Source organism: Hypanus sabinus, chromosome 4, assembly GCF_030144855.1.
Source record: "Hypanus sabinus isolate sHypSab1 chromosome 4, sHypSab1.hap1, whole genome shotgun sequence".
In the NCBI taxonomy this organism is placed as follows: domain Eukaryota; kingdom Metazoa; phylum Chordata; class Chondrichthyes; order Myliobatiformes; family Dasyatidae; genus Hypanus; species Hypanus sabinus.
The window spans coordinates 67292684-67305260 of record NC_082709.1 but is presented as its reverse complement, the minus strand read 5'-3'; the positions used below and the strand labels follow the sequence as shown (position 1 = coordinate 67305260).

The 12577-nt window shown below is 44.1% G+C and overlaps 1 protein-coding gene across 4 annotated transcripts in view; it reads right to left on the bottom strand.

Moving 5' to 3' along the window:
- col6a2 (collagen, type VI, alpha 2) overlaps positions 1 to 12577 on the bottom strand; it is a 74989-nt gene that overhangs the window by 11046 nt on the left and 51366 nt on the right. For all 4 annotated transcript variants that reach the window (XM_059967348.1, XM_059967346.1, XM_059967347.1 and 1 more), the window contains exons 22-28: positions 10844 to 10906; positions 10570 to 10632; positions 8672 to 8707; positions 6392 to 6437; positions 5612 to 5764; positions 4619 to 5071; positions 3602 to 3640 (exon numbers count right to left, since the gene is read on the bottom strand). In XM_059967348.1, coding sequence (XP_059823331.1) covers positions 3602 to 3640; positions 4619 to 5071; positions 5612 to 5764; positions 6392 to 6437; positions 8672 to 8707; positions 10570 to 10632; positions 10844 to 10906 — 853 coding nt within the window. The remainder of the gene's footprint in view (positions 1 to 3601; positions 3641 to 4618; positions 5072 to 5611; positions 5765 to 6391; positions 6438 to 8671; positions 8708 to 10569; positions 10633 to 10843; positions 10907 to 12577) is intronic.

Below are 12577 nucleotides of genomic sequence, written 5' to 3'. Positions count from 1 at the left end.
TCTGGCATGGTCCCGGAGGACTGGAAAATTACAAATATCACTTCACTCTTTAAGAAGGGATGAAGGCAAAAGAGGAAATTACAGGCCATTCAGCCTAACCTCAGTGGTTGGGAAAGTGTTGGAGTCTATTATTTAAGGTTGAGGTTTCAGGGTTACTTGGAGACTAATGATAAAATAAGTCAAAGTCAGCATAGTTCCCATGAAGGGAAATTTTGCCTGACAAATTTGTTACAATTCTTCGAGGAAGTAACAAGCAGGGTGGACAAAGGAGAGGCAGTGGACATCATTTACTTCGATTTTCAGAAGGCATTTGATCAGGTGCCACACATGAGGCTGCTTAACAAGATAAAATCTCATGGCATTACAGGAAAGATACTGGCATGGATAGAGGGATGGCCGACAGGCAGGAGGCAGCAAATGGGAATAAAGGGGGCCTTTTTTGGTTGGCTGCCATGACTAGCAGTGTTTATCAGAGGTCAGTATTGAGACAACTACTTTACACATTGTTTGTCAATGATTCAGATAATGGAATTGATGGCTTTGTGGCAAAATTTACGGATGATACGAAGATGGGTGGAGGGGTAGGTAGTGCTGAGGAAACAATACAATTGCAGCAGGACTTAGAAAAATTTGGAAAAATGGGAAACAAAAGTGACAGATGGAATACAGTGTTGGGAAATGTATGATAATGCATTTTGGTAAAAGGAACAATAATGCAGACCATTACCTAAATAGGAAGAAAGTTTAAACATCAAACATGCAGAGGGACTTTGGGAGTCCTTATGCAAGACTCCCAGAAGGTTAATTTACAGGTTGAATCTGTGGTAAAGCAAGCAAATGCAATGTTGCCATTTATTTCAAGGGGAATAGAATATAAAAGAAAGGAGATAATGCTGAGCCTTTATAAGACACTAGTCAGGCCACACTTAGAAAATTGTCAACAGTTTTGGGCCCCATATCTCAGAAAGGATGTGTTGTCATTGGAGAGAGTCCAGAGGAGGTTCATGAGGATGACCCTGGGAATGAAAGGGTTAACATATGAGGAGTGTCGGGCCTGTACTCACTGGAATTTAAAAGAATGCAGGGGGATCTCATTGAGACCAACCGAATGTTGAAAGGACTAGGTAAGGTGAAATGTGGAGAGGATGTTTCCAATGGTGGGGGTACCCAGAATGAGAGGCACAGCCTCAGAATTGAGGTGTGACCTTTTAGAACAGAGGTAAGGAGGAATTTTTTTAACCAGAGAGTGGTGATTCAGTGGAATGCTCTGCCACAGGCTGTAGTGGAGGCCAAGTCCATGCACATATTTAAGGTGGAAGATGATAGTTTTCTGATTGGTCAGGGCATCAAAGGATATAGCAAGAAGGCAGGTGTATGGGATTGAGTGGGATCCGGGATCAGCCATGAAGGAATGGTGGGGCAGACTGGATGGGTAGAATGGCCTAATTCTGTTCCGGTCTTATTGTCTAAGTTTCTAAAACTACAGAATATTGCTGTTTTAAAATATAGGAAAAGTTATCTCCTGAGGTTGCCAAGTCTGGGATGTATAATCACAGGGAATACGTACAACTGTACAGAAAAGTACTGGCCCTTTAGCTCATGATAACGTGCTGAACTTATAACGCACTTCAAAATGAATTGAACCCTTTCCTTCCACGCAGCCCTCCACTTTTCTTTCCTTCGTATGTCTATATAAAAGTGTCATGAACGTGCCCATTATATTTGCCTCCAGCACCAACCCTGGCAAGACTTAGCAACTACCTGTCATTCTCTGTGTGAAAAAACTACCACTGACATCCTCCCTAGACTTTCCTCCAATCACCTTAAAATTATTCCCTCTTGCATTAACCATTTCCATCCTGGAAAACAGTCTCTGGCTGTCCACTCTACCTCTGCCTCTTATCACCTTGTACATCTCCATCAAGTCACCTCTCATCCTCCTCCACTCTAAAGAGAAGAAGCCCCAGCTCACTCAACCTATCCTCATAAGACATGGTCTCTAATCCAGACAGTATCCTGGTACCCCCTGTAAAGTTTCCACATCCTTCCTACAATGAGGCAAACAGAACTGAACACAATACTCTAAGTGTAATCGAACCAGAGTTTTATAGAGCTGCAACATTACCTCGCAGCTCTTGAACTCAAACCAACCAACTAATGAAGGCCAACACACCATCCGCCTTCTTAAGCACCCTATCAAATTGTGCATCAACATTGATGGATCGGTGGACAGGACCCCCCAAGAACTTTCTGTTCCTCCACACTGCTAATTAACCCAGTACTCTACCTTCAAGTTCAATTGGTCTTTGATCATGAGCACTGAAGTCATATGCATGCGTGAGCTCGCTCAGCTCCCAACATTTGGTAACACAGGAGAGGTGTGAGTACAACAACCAAACGAAGTTCTCCCATTTAAAGACAAGCATCTTTCCAGTCCCATTGTTACCAAGGAGAGTCTGCGGTGAGGTTAGGTTTGCAGCAAGAATGGGGAAGGTTACAGGTAGCTTTGCTTTAATAATGCATGCGCAAGACTCCTTGAAAGCCACGCAAAACTCTCAAGCTATTGCAGTTGTTGATAGGACAGCAAAATCTTCTCATTGTATAAAGAAATCTGGTTCATTTACTGATCATATGCTTCTGTAGCATACACTGGTAAACAATGATCCTACAATACACACCAAGCACTCCCTTCAGCGTCCACCCACTTCCTGCATTCCATGGTCCAATCCATCCAGTTATTTCTATGGTCAGCTCAGCCCTGGCCATTCTTGCAGTCCATGTTCGGGCTTGCTGTAAAGGTCAGTTGAGCACATGCAGCCAGTTAGCTTCATGCTTGGACAAGGGTTGCCACGGGCAAGTGGCCTATATATACCACAAGCTGGCCACTGGAACAACACAGGCCAGCTGATCAATTTATCACAAGGATTGACTGCAGAACCAAAAGGAGTTTCAGCTTTTCCCGACAGCCCATTTGAACCTTCCTTTCAGCAGGGTAGAGAGACCAGGATGCAGGGCCTGTTTTCCACCTGTCTCCATGGTTAGATGCCCAAACAAAGGGATGGAACTTCACTCACACCGTTTTCTTACCCAGTCCTAGCTGGTAATTTTAGGTACGTAGATGGATATGTTCAAGTGATTGGCTGCATTTCAAAGCAACTGATACACCCTTTCATCAATGAGTTGTTCGTTAAGCAGTAAAACATTCTTACCTTTGGCTCTGGATTATATATATAAAAATACGATTTGGTAAATGCCTCTACAATCCACATGGGCAAAGTGCCCTAAATTTCCAATTCAAGACTTAGGCAATATTATTATTTTCTGTTAAAGTTGCCTCAATGAATTCTTTTAAGATTAAAAACAAAGAAAAGCCCAGTGGGTAGGAGAAGACTATCTGTTGCCTACATACTGTATCTATACTTCATGTGCTATAGACAAGGTTCCAGTTCAGTAAAAAACAATCTATTTAGTTCCCTAAACTGTTCATATATAGCCTAAATGTAGAATTCTGTCAATGTCCTGCCTTCCTACTCTCTGTGAATAAGCCAATGTCTCAAAGTGATGCGGTTACTTAGTGGGCTCTGAGTTACTTGAAACATACCTGTTTTACATGGGATATCAGGGCAGATCAGCTCAGGGTCTGAAAGAAAGAGAAACAGGATGTAAAAACCATTCACACCTTTGGCAAGGACCCAGAAATAAATTTAACAATCTCCTCAGTTAAACACATTCATCCCCTGCCTATCAAGTAATGTGTACTAATCCAGGCTCCAGTCTTTCTACAGTTCCCCAGCCGATGGATTTGATCTTGTATACCCATCCCATATAAATTTGTGTAACATTTTACAATGAATCTTTAGTGGTAGAGTCAGATAGATAGAAAGGAGAAAAGCCACCTCAATCTAAAAGAAATGTCCCCCCAGCTCTAACCATACATCCAACTCTGACTTAAACACCTTGGTTTTACCTTCACCACAACCCTCATAGGAAGCCAGGCTGTCTTTCAAATGGTTTCAATTTTCACATAAGGAACAAGAGCCATATGGAAAGGTAGTGAAACAAAGAGAGGGGGAGGTCAGGGAGATGGGGTGGGAGGTGCTGATGCAGGGTTTTGGCCTGAATCATCAACGATTTCTTTCCTCCTACAAATGCTGTTTGACCAGTGAATTATTGGTTTCTCCGGATTTCAGCATCTGCAGTCTCTTGTGTTTGCTTTAAAGTGATTTGAAAGCTTGTTTTGTTAAGGAAAGATAGGGATGGAAAAAAAGTGAGGAGTGCCTCATTTAAAACCTGCTTTCTCTTCAACCAAGACAACAATTCCGGTGGGGGGGGGGGGTGGTGGCGCGGTTAACCAGCTTCACAGGAGCATTCCTTCACTTTTCTGACTCTTTATCCCATCAATCAATCCTTTCTGAGTGTGTATATCAGTCTCCCCACCAATACTGTTGAGCTCAACCACTCCATACATCTCCCTAGGATGATTTAGTCAAAAATTTAACAGTAGGGTCTACAACAGAAGTCTATGAGCCACTGAGCAAAGGGTGGGGAGATTGATACCGTGAAGTAGTTCAAACTTCCTGAAGACATGTTTGAGCTACCTCCCATGATTTGGACCTACCAGGGCAGAGGAATGTCTCCATCTTGTCGATGAATTCCTCAGCCACCAGGTCAGCGAAGAGGTTCATCTTCTGCACGCGCCCATTCTGCTGGCAGGAGATGGACCGCAGTGTCTCGTCGTCCTGCTCCCTATAGAACATGTCTCCGATGCCAATGGCGTTAACGATAACATCACCCTGGCAGAGGGAGGTGAGCAGCGTGTCATCATCCCGCGGATCGTGGCGCCCATCGGTAATCACCACAGCGAAGACCTTAGCGTGCTCGCGTTTGTTGGCCTTGATCAGCTTGTCGTAGGCAAACTTGAGGGCAGACGGGGTCCACGTCCCACCTGCAATCCACTGCAGCTTCTTGACTGCCTCCTTGAATGCCGAGAGGGAGTTGATTCTTGGGTCATTCAACTGTACGGCTTCAAATGTTCCATTGTGGCTGTACTGGACAACACCAATGCGGGCTCCTGCGGTTCAGCAAACACCAGAAGGTTAACGTATAGTGCAGAGTAATTAGGAGAGCAAGAAACCCCAGAGAATACTGGGAGCCAAATAGACTGCAGAGCACAGAGGCAATGTACAGGGCACAATACATTAGGATTGTTACATTCTAATTCTAGGTCCTGATCAAGGGTGACATTTGCAAATGCAGAAAGCCGAGAGTTTGCAAATGAAGTTTGATATCTGGAGCACACTACCAGAGGAAATGGTAGACTCAGATATAACTACTATTCTTTCCGAGGCATTTTGACAAAGAGTAAAATATAGAAGGATATAGTCCTAATGTAGACAAAAGGGATTGTTGTAAGTGAGCAACACTGTTGGCCAATGCTTGCTATGCAATTCTATGAATGAGATAGGCACAATGTAAAAATAAAGCAATAGACTAGTTCAAGTGACCTAAGTTATAGATAGGGAAGATTTAAAACATAAGATTATGTGAAGAAAGTTCCCATTAATGTAATTAGGGGTTAATTTGCATAAGGAAGCCTTCCTGAGCTGCTGACCTGTTTTAGAATTCGGATCCTTGGCCATCGACCCTAACCGGCTCACGGTGTTGATGACAAAATTCTTCTCCAAGGTGAAGTTGGTCAGTCCAATACTCTCAGAGCTGTCGATGACGAACACGATATCCAGTGGTCCACACTGCTTCTCACAGTCTGGAGAGAGGAGAAGAGGGAAAGTGATAAAGTTTAAATATGCCAAGTAAACATTTCTGAAAGAATTTTGACAGATTTGTGAATGTAAGCAGTCTAACCCAAAATCAGTGAAACTGCCGATTGCTGAACTCAGAGATCCAAAAAGCAATCACTAGAACGTAGGGTTGCGGGAGGACAACAGAAACAGCCAATCCTGTAGAATGTCTTGGTGTTGTGAAGACACGCCACTTATGCTGTTATTGCAAAAGAACTTAAACAACTAGTGAGATAACCCACTTTGGTCAACCCCAATCTCATGACTAGAGTGGGCCCACTTATACTGTGGTTAGCCCTGCAATTGAACAGAGAGTTGCCCAGCCAGTGGATGACTGCACCCAAGACTCTGCTAGAGGCAACAGCAGGGGAGTAGTCAATGCTCCAGTTATGGAAGATTTGACCCAATGTCATGTCCATATCAGTCAAGTGGAAATCCCGTGACAAGCTGGCACCTCCATGTGTTGACTTGCATGTACAGCACACTTGGTCTCTTCTGCCAGTTTCCCTCTACTGGTAGAAAGACCCTCCGGAAAATGCCTCTACAATGCAGCTGCATGTTAAAATCTTCCGTGTATGAACCGCCAGACTCACCGCAACATCCACAAGTCTCCCGAATGTACATCATCACATCGCATTCCTAGGGAATAAAGCGACAGGAGCAATCAGAGGAGAACTTCCACAGAAACCCAACGAAAAGAAGACCAGGGACAATACTATGTGTCAGCTGAAATGGTAGGAGCTTTCTGCAAGCTCTATAGATGCTGACGAATTCATCAAACCAGTTGGGCCACTACCACCCTCCGTGGGCCCACTAGGGATATCGTCTTCTCGAGTCCATTTGGAAAGAGAATCTGACTCAGTTGGATTATTGTTCACAGCCAGGGAAATCTCATCCCCATTATTTTAATATCCAATTAATGACAATAGTCAAAGGATTTGAAAGGAACACTAATTTATTCTCTTCGCCATGTCTAGGAAGTTTCAGAGTTCTATGGAGCAGACAGCATTTAATCCAACCAAGGAGAGCACTCCAGTGATGGAGTCAGTGAACTTGAGATGACCAGCTAGTGCTCACCAAATGGATCTAAATTGGAAAAGGCAAAGCTTCAGCCCTGTTCCATCACCTTGCCTAGCCTACTGCCTATCAGCTCCCAACTGTGGAATAGGAAACACTCAATAACTGATCAAGTCCCCTCTGTTGCAAATCGTTTGTTTTCTTAAAAGCAAAACCAAAAGATACTAGAAACCTGAAATAAAATAGAAATGCTGGAAACACAGAGAAACAGAATTAACGCTTCAAAGCACTGACCTTCCATCAGAAATCTAGTGTTCACATCTTTCTGGAGAGATATACCTGACTCAGAAACGCTAACTCTGCTTCTTTCAACATCTGTTTCCATCAGCTGTTGGCAGTTTACCAGTTTAAGGGATACGGGGCTGCTTACAAGATTGGAGATGCCTCAAATCTCACTGCTCAGACCCAAGGTTGGGTCCAGATTGCTCTGGGACTTTTTGTTTCAGTTATTTGTTCTTTTCATGTGGACGTAACTGGGAGAACCAGCAATCAGCCACTCACCTCATTCCCCCAATTTGCCCTGGAACAAGGAAGTACAAGATGCAGTCACTTCACTGGGCCTGGAGTCACAAATAGACGAGACCAGAAATATTTTCCTTTGATGGACCATTAGTGATCCGGAGAGGTTGTTACAATAAAGAGGTAATTTAGAACTAGACTAGTACAGGCCTTTCAGCACACAAAGGGTTGCCCCTTTAACCTACTCCAAGATCAACCTAACTCTTCCCTCCCATGTAGCCCTCGATTTTACTTTCATCCAGCTGCCTAAGGATGTTATCATTGATACCAGCTTTCAAGTCCACATTTTTTTAATTATTTGGATTAAAATTTTTGAGTTGCCCTGGTGGGATTTGAACTTGCACCTCTGGATTAAGTCCAGGAATTCAGTCTAAAGGATTAACCATGATGCTTTTGTGCGCCCATCCAAGTACAGCAGCAGAAAGTAATGGAGGAGCATTAAGTAGTATTCCGTCACCCAGCACTGCGTCTGCACTTGGAACATCAAACATGCTTACCTTATAGCAGACAGTCACTGAGGGGCAGCAAACCTTATTGAACACAAACTTGTCCAACGCCCATGTAAAAATCTTTTGGTCATGAATGGTAGGTGGACCAGACTGTTACTGGAGTCATCAGGTTAACTTCCCTATGCCACTTGTTTGATGCTAACCAAGCGGTCCTTCCTTCCCTCATGATGACCCAGGTCCTGATCTCTTCTGATTCCATGGTTGAAACTCCAGCTCTCCTTCTATGGGCATCATGCCATTACAGCCTGTGCCATGATTTGTACCTGAGGCACTTCCTCCATAAGCATACGCTATCCCTTTGCGGGGCTAAGTCAGGAAGACTGGCACAGCACTCCAGGCAATGTTGCAGTTTCAAGCCAAACATAAAATGGGAGTTGGCCTCCAGCACAGAGTCAACTTAAGCACCAGTGCAGTAAAGTGACTGTTTCTGGTCCAGTGTTTCCCTCCCCAGTTACTCTGTAAAAATATTGTTGGTGCAGCCAGATGAGGGAGAAGGCTTGGCAGGTGGGTGAAGGTAAAAAGTTTGCTTGCCCAACATTCAGGAATCATCCAATCAGATTGCGGAGTTCTGTCTGAATGGAAAGGGGGCTGCCAATGGCAAGTGGAGGAAAGCAGAATCTCCAAGGACTTGTGCTGAATCATCTTGGCTATGTCAAAAGAGAGCTGGGGATTGCGTAGGGCAAAATGATCATTGACCTCCCCCCCCACCCCCGCCACCCAGAATCCTAGCCCACCCCCCACTGGGTGTGCTGAATAGGAAATACTTACTGTTAGAGCTGGGTCACCTGGAGGCCCGGGGCTACCCTGCATCATAAACAAGAAACAGCATTAGTTTGAAATGAGGCAATGAGTTACCAACCTAAAGTATTCTGGAGACAGAAGAGATTGTAGATGCTGGAATCTGAAGCAACACACAAAAAAATGGAGCGACACAGTGGATCAGAATGCATCCATGGGGCAAATTGGACAGCTTGCATTTCAAGTTGAGAACTTTGGCCTGGATTCAAACAAAGGATACGGCCCAGCACATCGCGGGCAAAACCCTCGCAACCATTGAGCACATCTACATGAAACATTGCTGTAGGAAAGCAGCAGAGATCATCAAAGATCCTCACCACCCAGCCCATGCTCTGTTCTCGCTGCTGCCATCAGGGAGGTGGTGCAGGAGCCTCAGGTCTCACACCACCAGGTTCAAGAACAGTTACTACCCCTCAATCATCAGGCTCTTGAACAAAAGGGGATGACTACATTTACTTAACGACTCTTTTACCTTGTTATTTATTGCTATTTATTTATATCCGCATTTGTAGCTTGTTTACAGTTTAGAGTTCCTGATGTTTACAGTTACATTACTGTTGTATGGATTTCTCGCATAAAAAGAATCTCAGGGTTGTATGTGGTGACATGTACATACTCTGATAATAAACTTTACTTCGAACTTTGAAGGGTCTTGACCCGAAAGGTCAACTGTCCAATTCCTCCAAAGATGCTGCCTGACCTGAGTTCCTGCAGCTTCTCTGCGTTGCTCTAATGTTCTCCCCATTAGAATCATAGAGACAAAGGGAGACAGGCCCTTTGGCCCACTGTGTCCGTGCTGACTGTCAACCATTTACACAGATTCCATTTTACTTCACTGCAATCCCATTAACTCCTCTGATTCCTGGAGTGATTGAGAGCAGTTTCCCGTTGCTGGTTAACCCATCGGCCTGCATGCCTTTGGGATGAGAGAGGAGAGGAAGCCAAGGGGATCAGGGTGAACTGATTGCTGTAATGGTGTCAGGGTGAAAGAAGCCCCCTGACTGGATTGCTATCACACCCCTCTGTTTCCGTTAAATCACCGGTAGGTTGGGCTCCTGACTACAGACACTTTTGCTTTTTGAACTCTGCTATAAGCATTAGCTACGTCTGACTGGACTGACTGCATGTCTGTCCATGCGGTGTGTGTTTCCATGTTAAGGATTCATCCCGTGCTTTTTAAAAGCTGATCTGACCTCCAGAAGGAGGTGCATTCTGGGCAGACACTCAGGCATACTCCCACCTCTGAGCCGTACTTTGCTCCTCCCGCACTGGGAGAGAAAACAAATGGGACCCTCATAACCTAACCTGGAAACTGAATAATAACTAGCTCGACAGCTACACTCCAGCCTCGTCCGCCAGTAGAGACCTTGACCCTGCCACAGGGAAGAAAAGCAAATGAGTTTTGGGCTCATAGGATGCAGCAGGTAGTGCTGCTGCCTTCCTGGGCTCAATTTAGTCTCAGGTGCTGCCAAGGTAAAGCCTGTTCATTCTTCCTGTGTCCATGTGGATTTGCCCTGATTACCCCCCATGTCCAAAAGATGTGCATGTGGGTCGATCAACTGTCTGCTGTAAACTACCCCTTGTGGAGGGAGATTCAGACTGAGGGTGAAGGGCCTGTGAGTGAAAGAAAATTACAAGGAAAATAAGTTGGTAAATGGAATTGCTTTGAGGGCAGCACAGAATCGATGGGCTGAATGGCCTCCAATGTTGCAAGAAATGCGTAATATGAGAAAAGCACAATGCCATTCATGGTGTAAATGTTGAACTTCAACAAGGCAACCCTGGATGCCTGTATTTTAACCTATTCACAGGATCATTAACACAATACATAGAACTCCTGTAAATTTTTAACCCACTGTTACACTCACCGTTGGTCCTGGTTCTCCTGGTTTCCCTCTCTCTCCTGGCTCCCCCATTGGCCCAGGATCACCCTAGATGAAAAGGAAGCAAGCTGTGCTGTGATTTTTTTTTGTTCAGTTAGAGACACATTATAACTGCTCCAATTGGACATGTGGAACTACGGAAAGACAGGTATCTGGTTGGCAACTGGGTGGATACCAGCTATCCGCAAAGGCTCTGAATATTGCATCTAACCAAGTTTTTGGATGTAATGTTGAGAGGATCCTAGAAAATTAGGCTTACCTCTTCACCAGGAATCCCCTTAATTCCTTGCTGTCCCTTGTGTCCCATTTCTCCTTTGGTACCCTGAAGGAAAAAAGGAAGTCTTAATGTTGGACAATTTGACTTTAATCTTCTGTAGAGTGATCTTTGTCCTGAAACTGGACATCATTCATTTCAGAGTGTGAATTCATGCTGCATTTAAGTAACCCTTCCACCATTTGGAAGATTGCACGTAAAAACATCTGCAATTTCCTTGCTCTAATCTTATAACCATATAGCAATCGCAGCACGGAATCAGGCCATCTCGGCTCTTCTAGTCCGTGCTGAAAGCTTACTCTCACCCAGTCCCACTGGCCCGCACTCAGCCCATAACCCTCCATTCCTTTCCTGTCCATATACCTATCCAATTTTACTTTAAATTACAATACCAAACGTGCCTCTACCACTTCTACTGGAAGCTCATTCCACACAGCTACCACTCTCTGAGTAAAGAGATTACCCCCTTGTGTTACCCCTAAACTTTTGTCCCCTAACTCTCAACTCATGTCCTCTTGTTTGAATCTCCACTATTCTCAATGGAAAAAGACTATCCACGTCAACTCTATCTATCCCCCTCATAATTTTAAATACCTCTATCAAGTCCCCCCTCAACCTTCTATGCTCCAAAGAATAAAGACCTAACTTGTTCAACCTTTCTCTGTAACTTAGGTGCTGAAACCCAGGCAACATTCTAGTAAATCTCCTCTGCACTCTCTCTATTTTGTTGACATCTTTCCTATAATTTGGTCACCAGAACTGTACACAATACTCCAAATTTGGCCTCACCAAAGCATTGTACAATTTTAACATTACATCCCCCTCCTGTACTCAATGCTCTGATTTATAAAGGCCAGCATACCAAAAGCTGTCTTCACCACCCTATCCACATGAGATTCCACCTTCAGGGAACTATACACCATTATTCCTAGATCACTCTGTTCTACTGCATTCTTCAATGCCCTACCATTTACCCTGTATGTCCTATTTTGATTATTCCTACCAAAATGTAGCACCTCACACTTATCAGCATTAAACTCCATCTGCCATCTTTCATCCCACTCTTCTAACTGGCCTAAATCTCTCTGCAAGCTTTGAAAACCTACTTCATTATCCACAACACCTCCTACCTTAGTATCATCTGCATTCTTACTAATCCAATTTACCACCCCATCATCCAGATCATTAATGTATATGACAAACAACATTGTACCCAATACAGATCCCTGAGGCACACCACTAGTCACCGGCCTCCAACCTGACAAACTGTTATCCAGCACTATTCTCTGGCATCTCCCATCCAGCCACTGTTGAATCCATTTTACTACTCTTCTGATGGGATTATCTCATTTTATTCTAATCCATCCTTCTAGCATTATTTTATATAATTATTATTATTGAATATTGCTTCCTTGTTGCATGTTGCCCCAACACACCACAGCAAATTCCTGACATGTGAACATGGTAAATAAAATTAACCCTTGATCCTGATATGGGAGAGAGGTTGAACAAAGATGGTGGGGGTTGGGTCTGGATCTAAGATGACCGGGGTTGTGGCTGCACCTCAATGTGGATGTGATCTGCTCTGCCAGGGCTAACTTCCTACTGAACCAGTTACCAGCCTTCTTTCAAGATACTTTGGCCTCTGGAGAAAGTAGGCCTCAACGCCTGCCTTATATCTCAATTGGTATTTGTAAAAGATGCTCCTCACCTAATGTA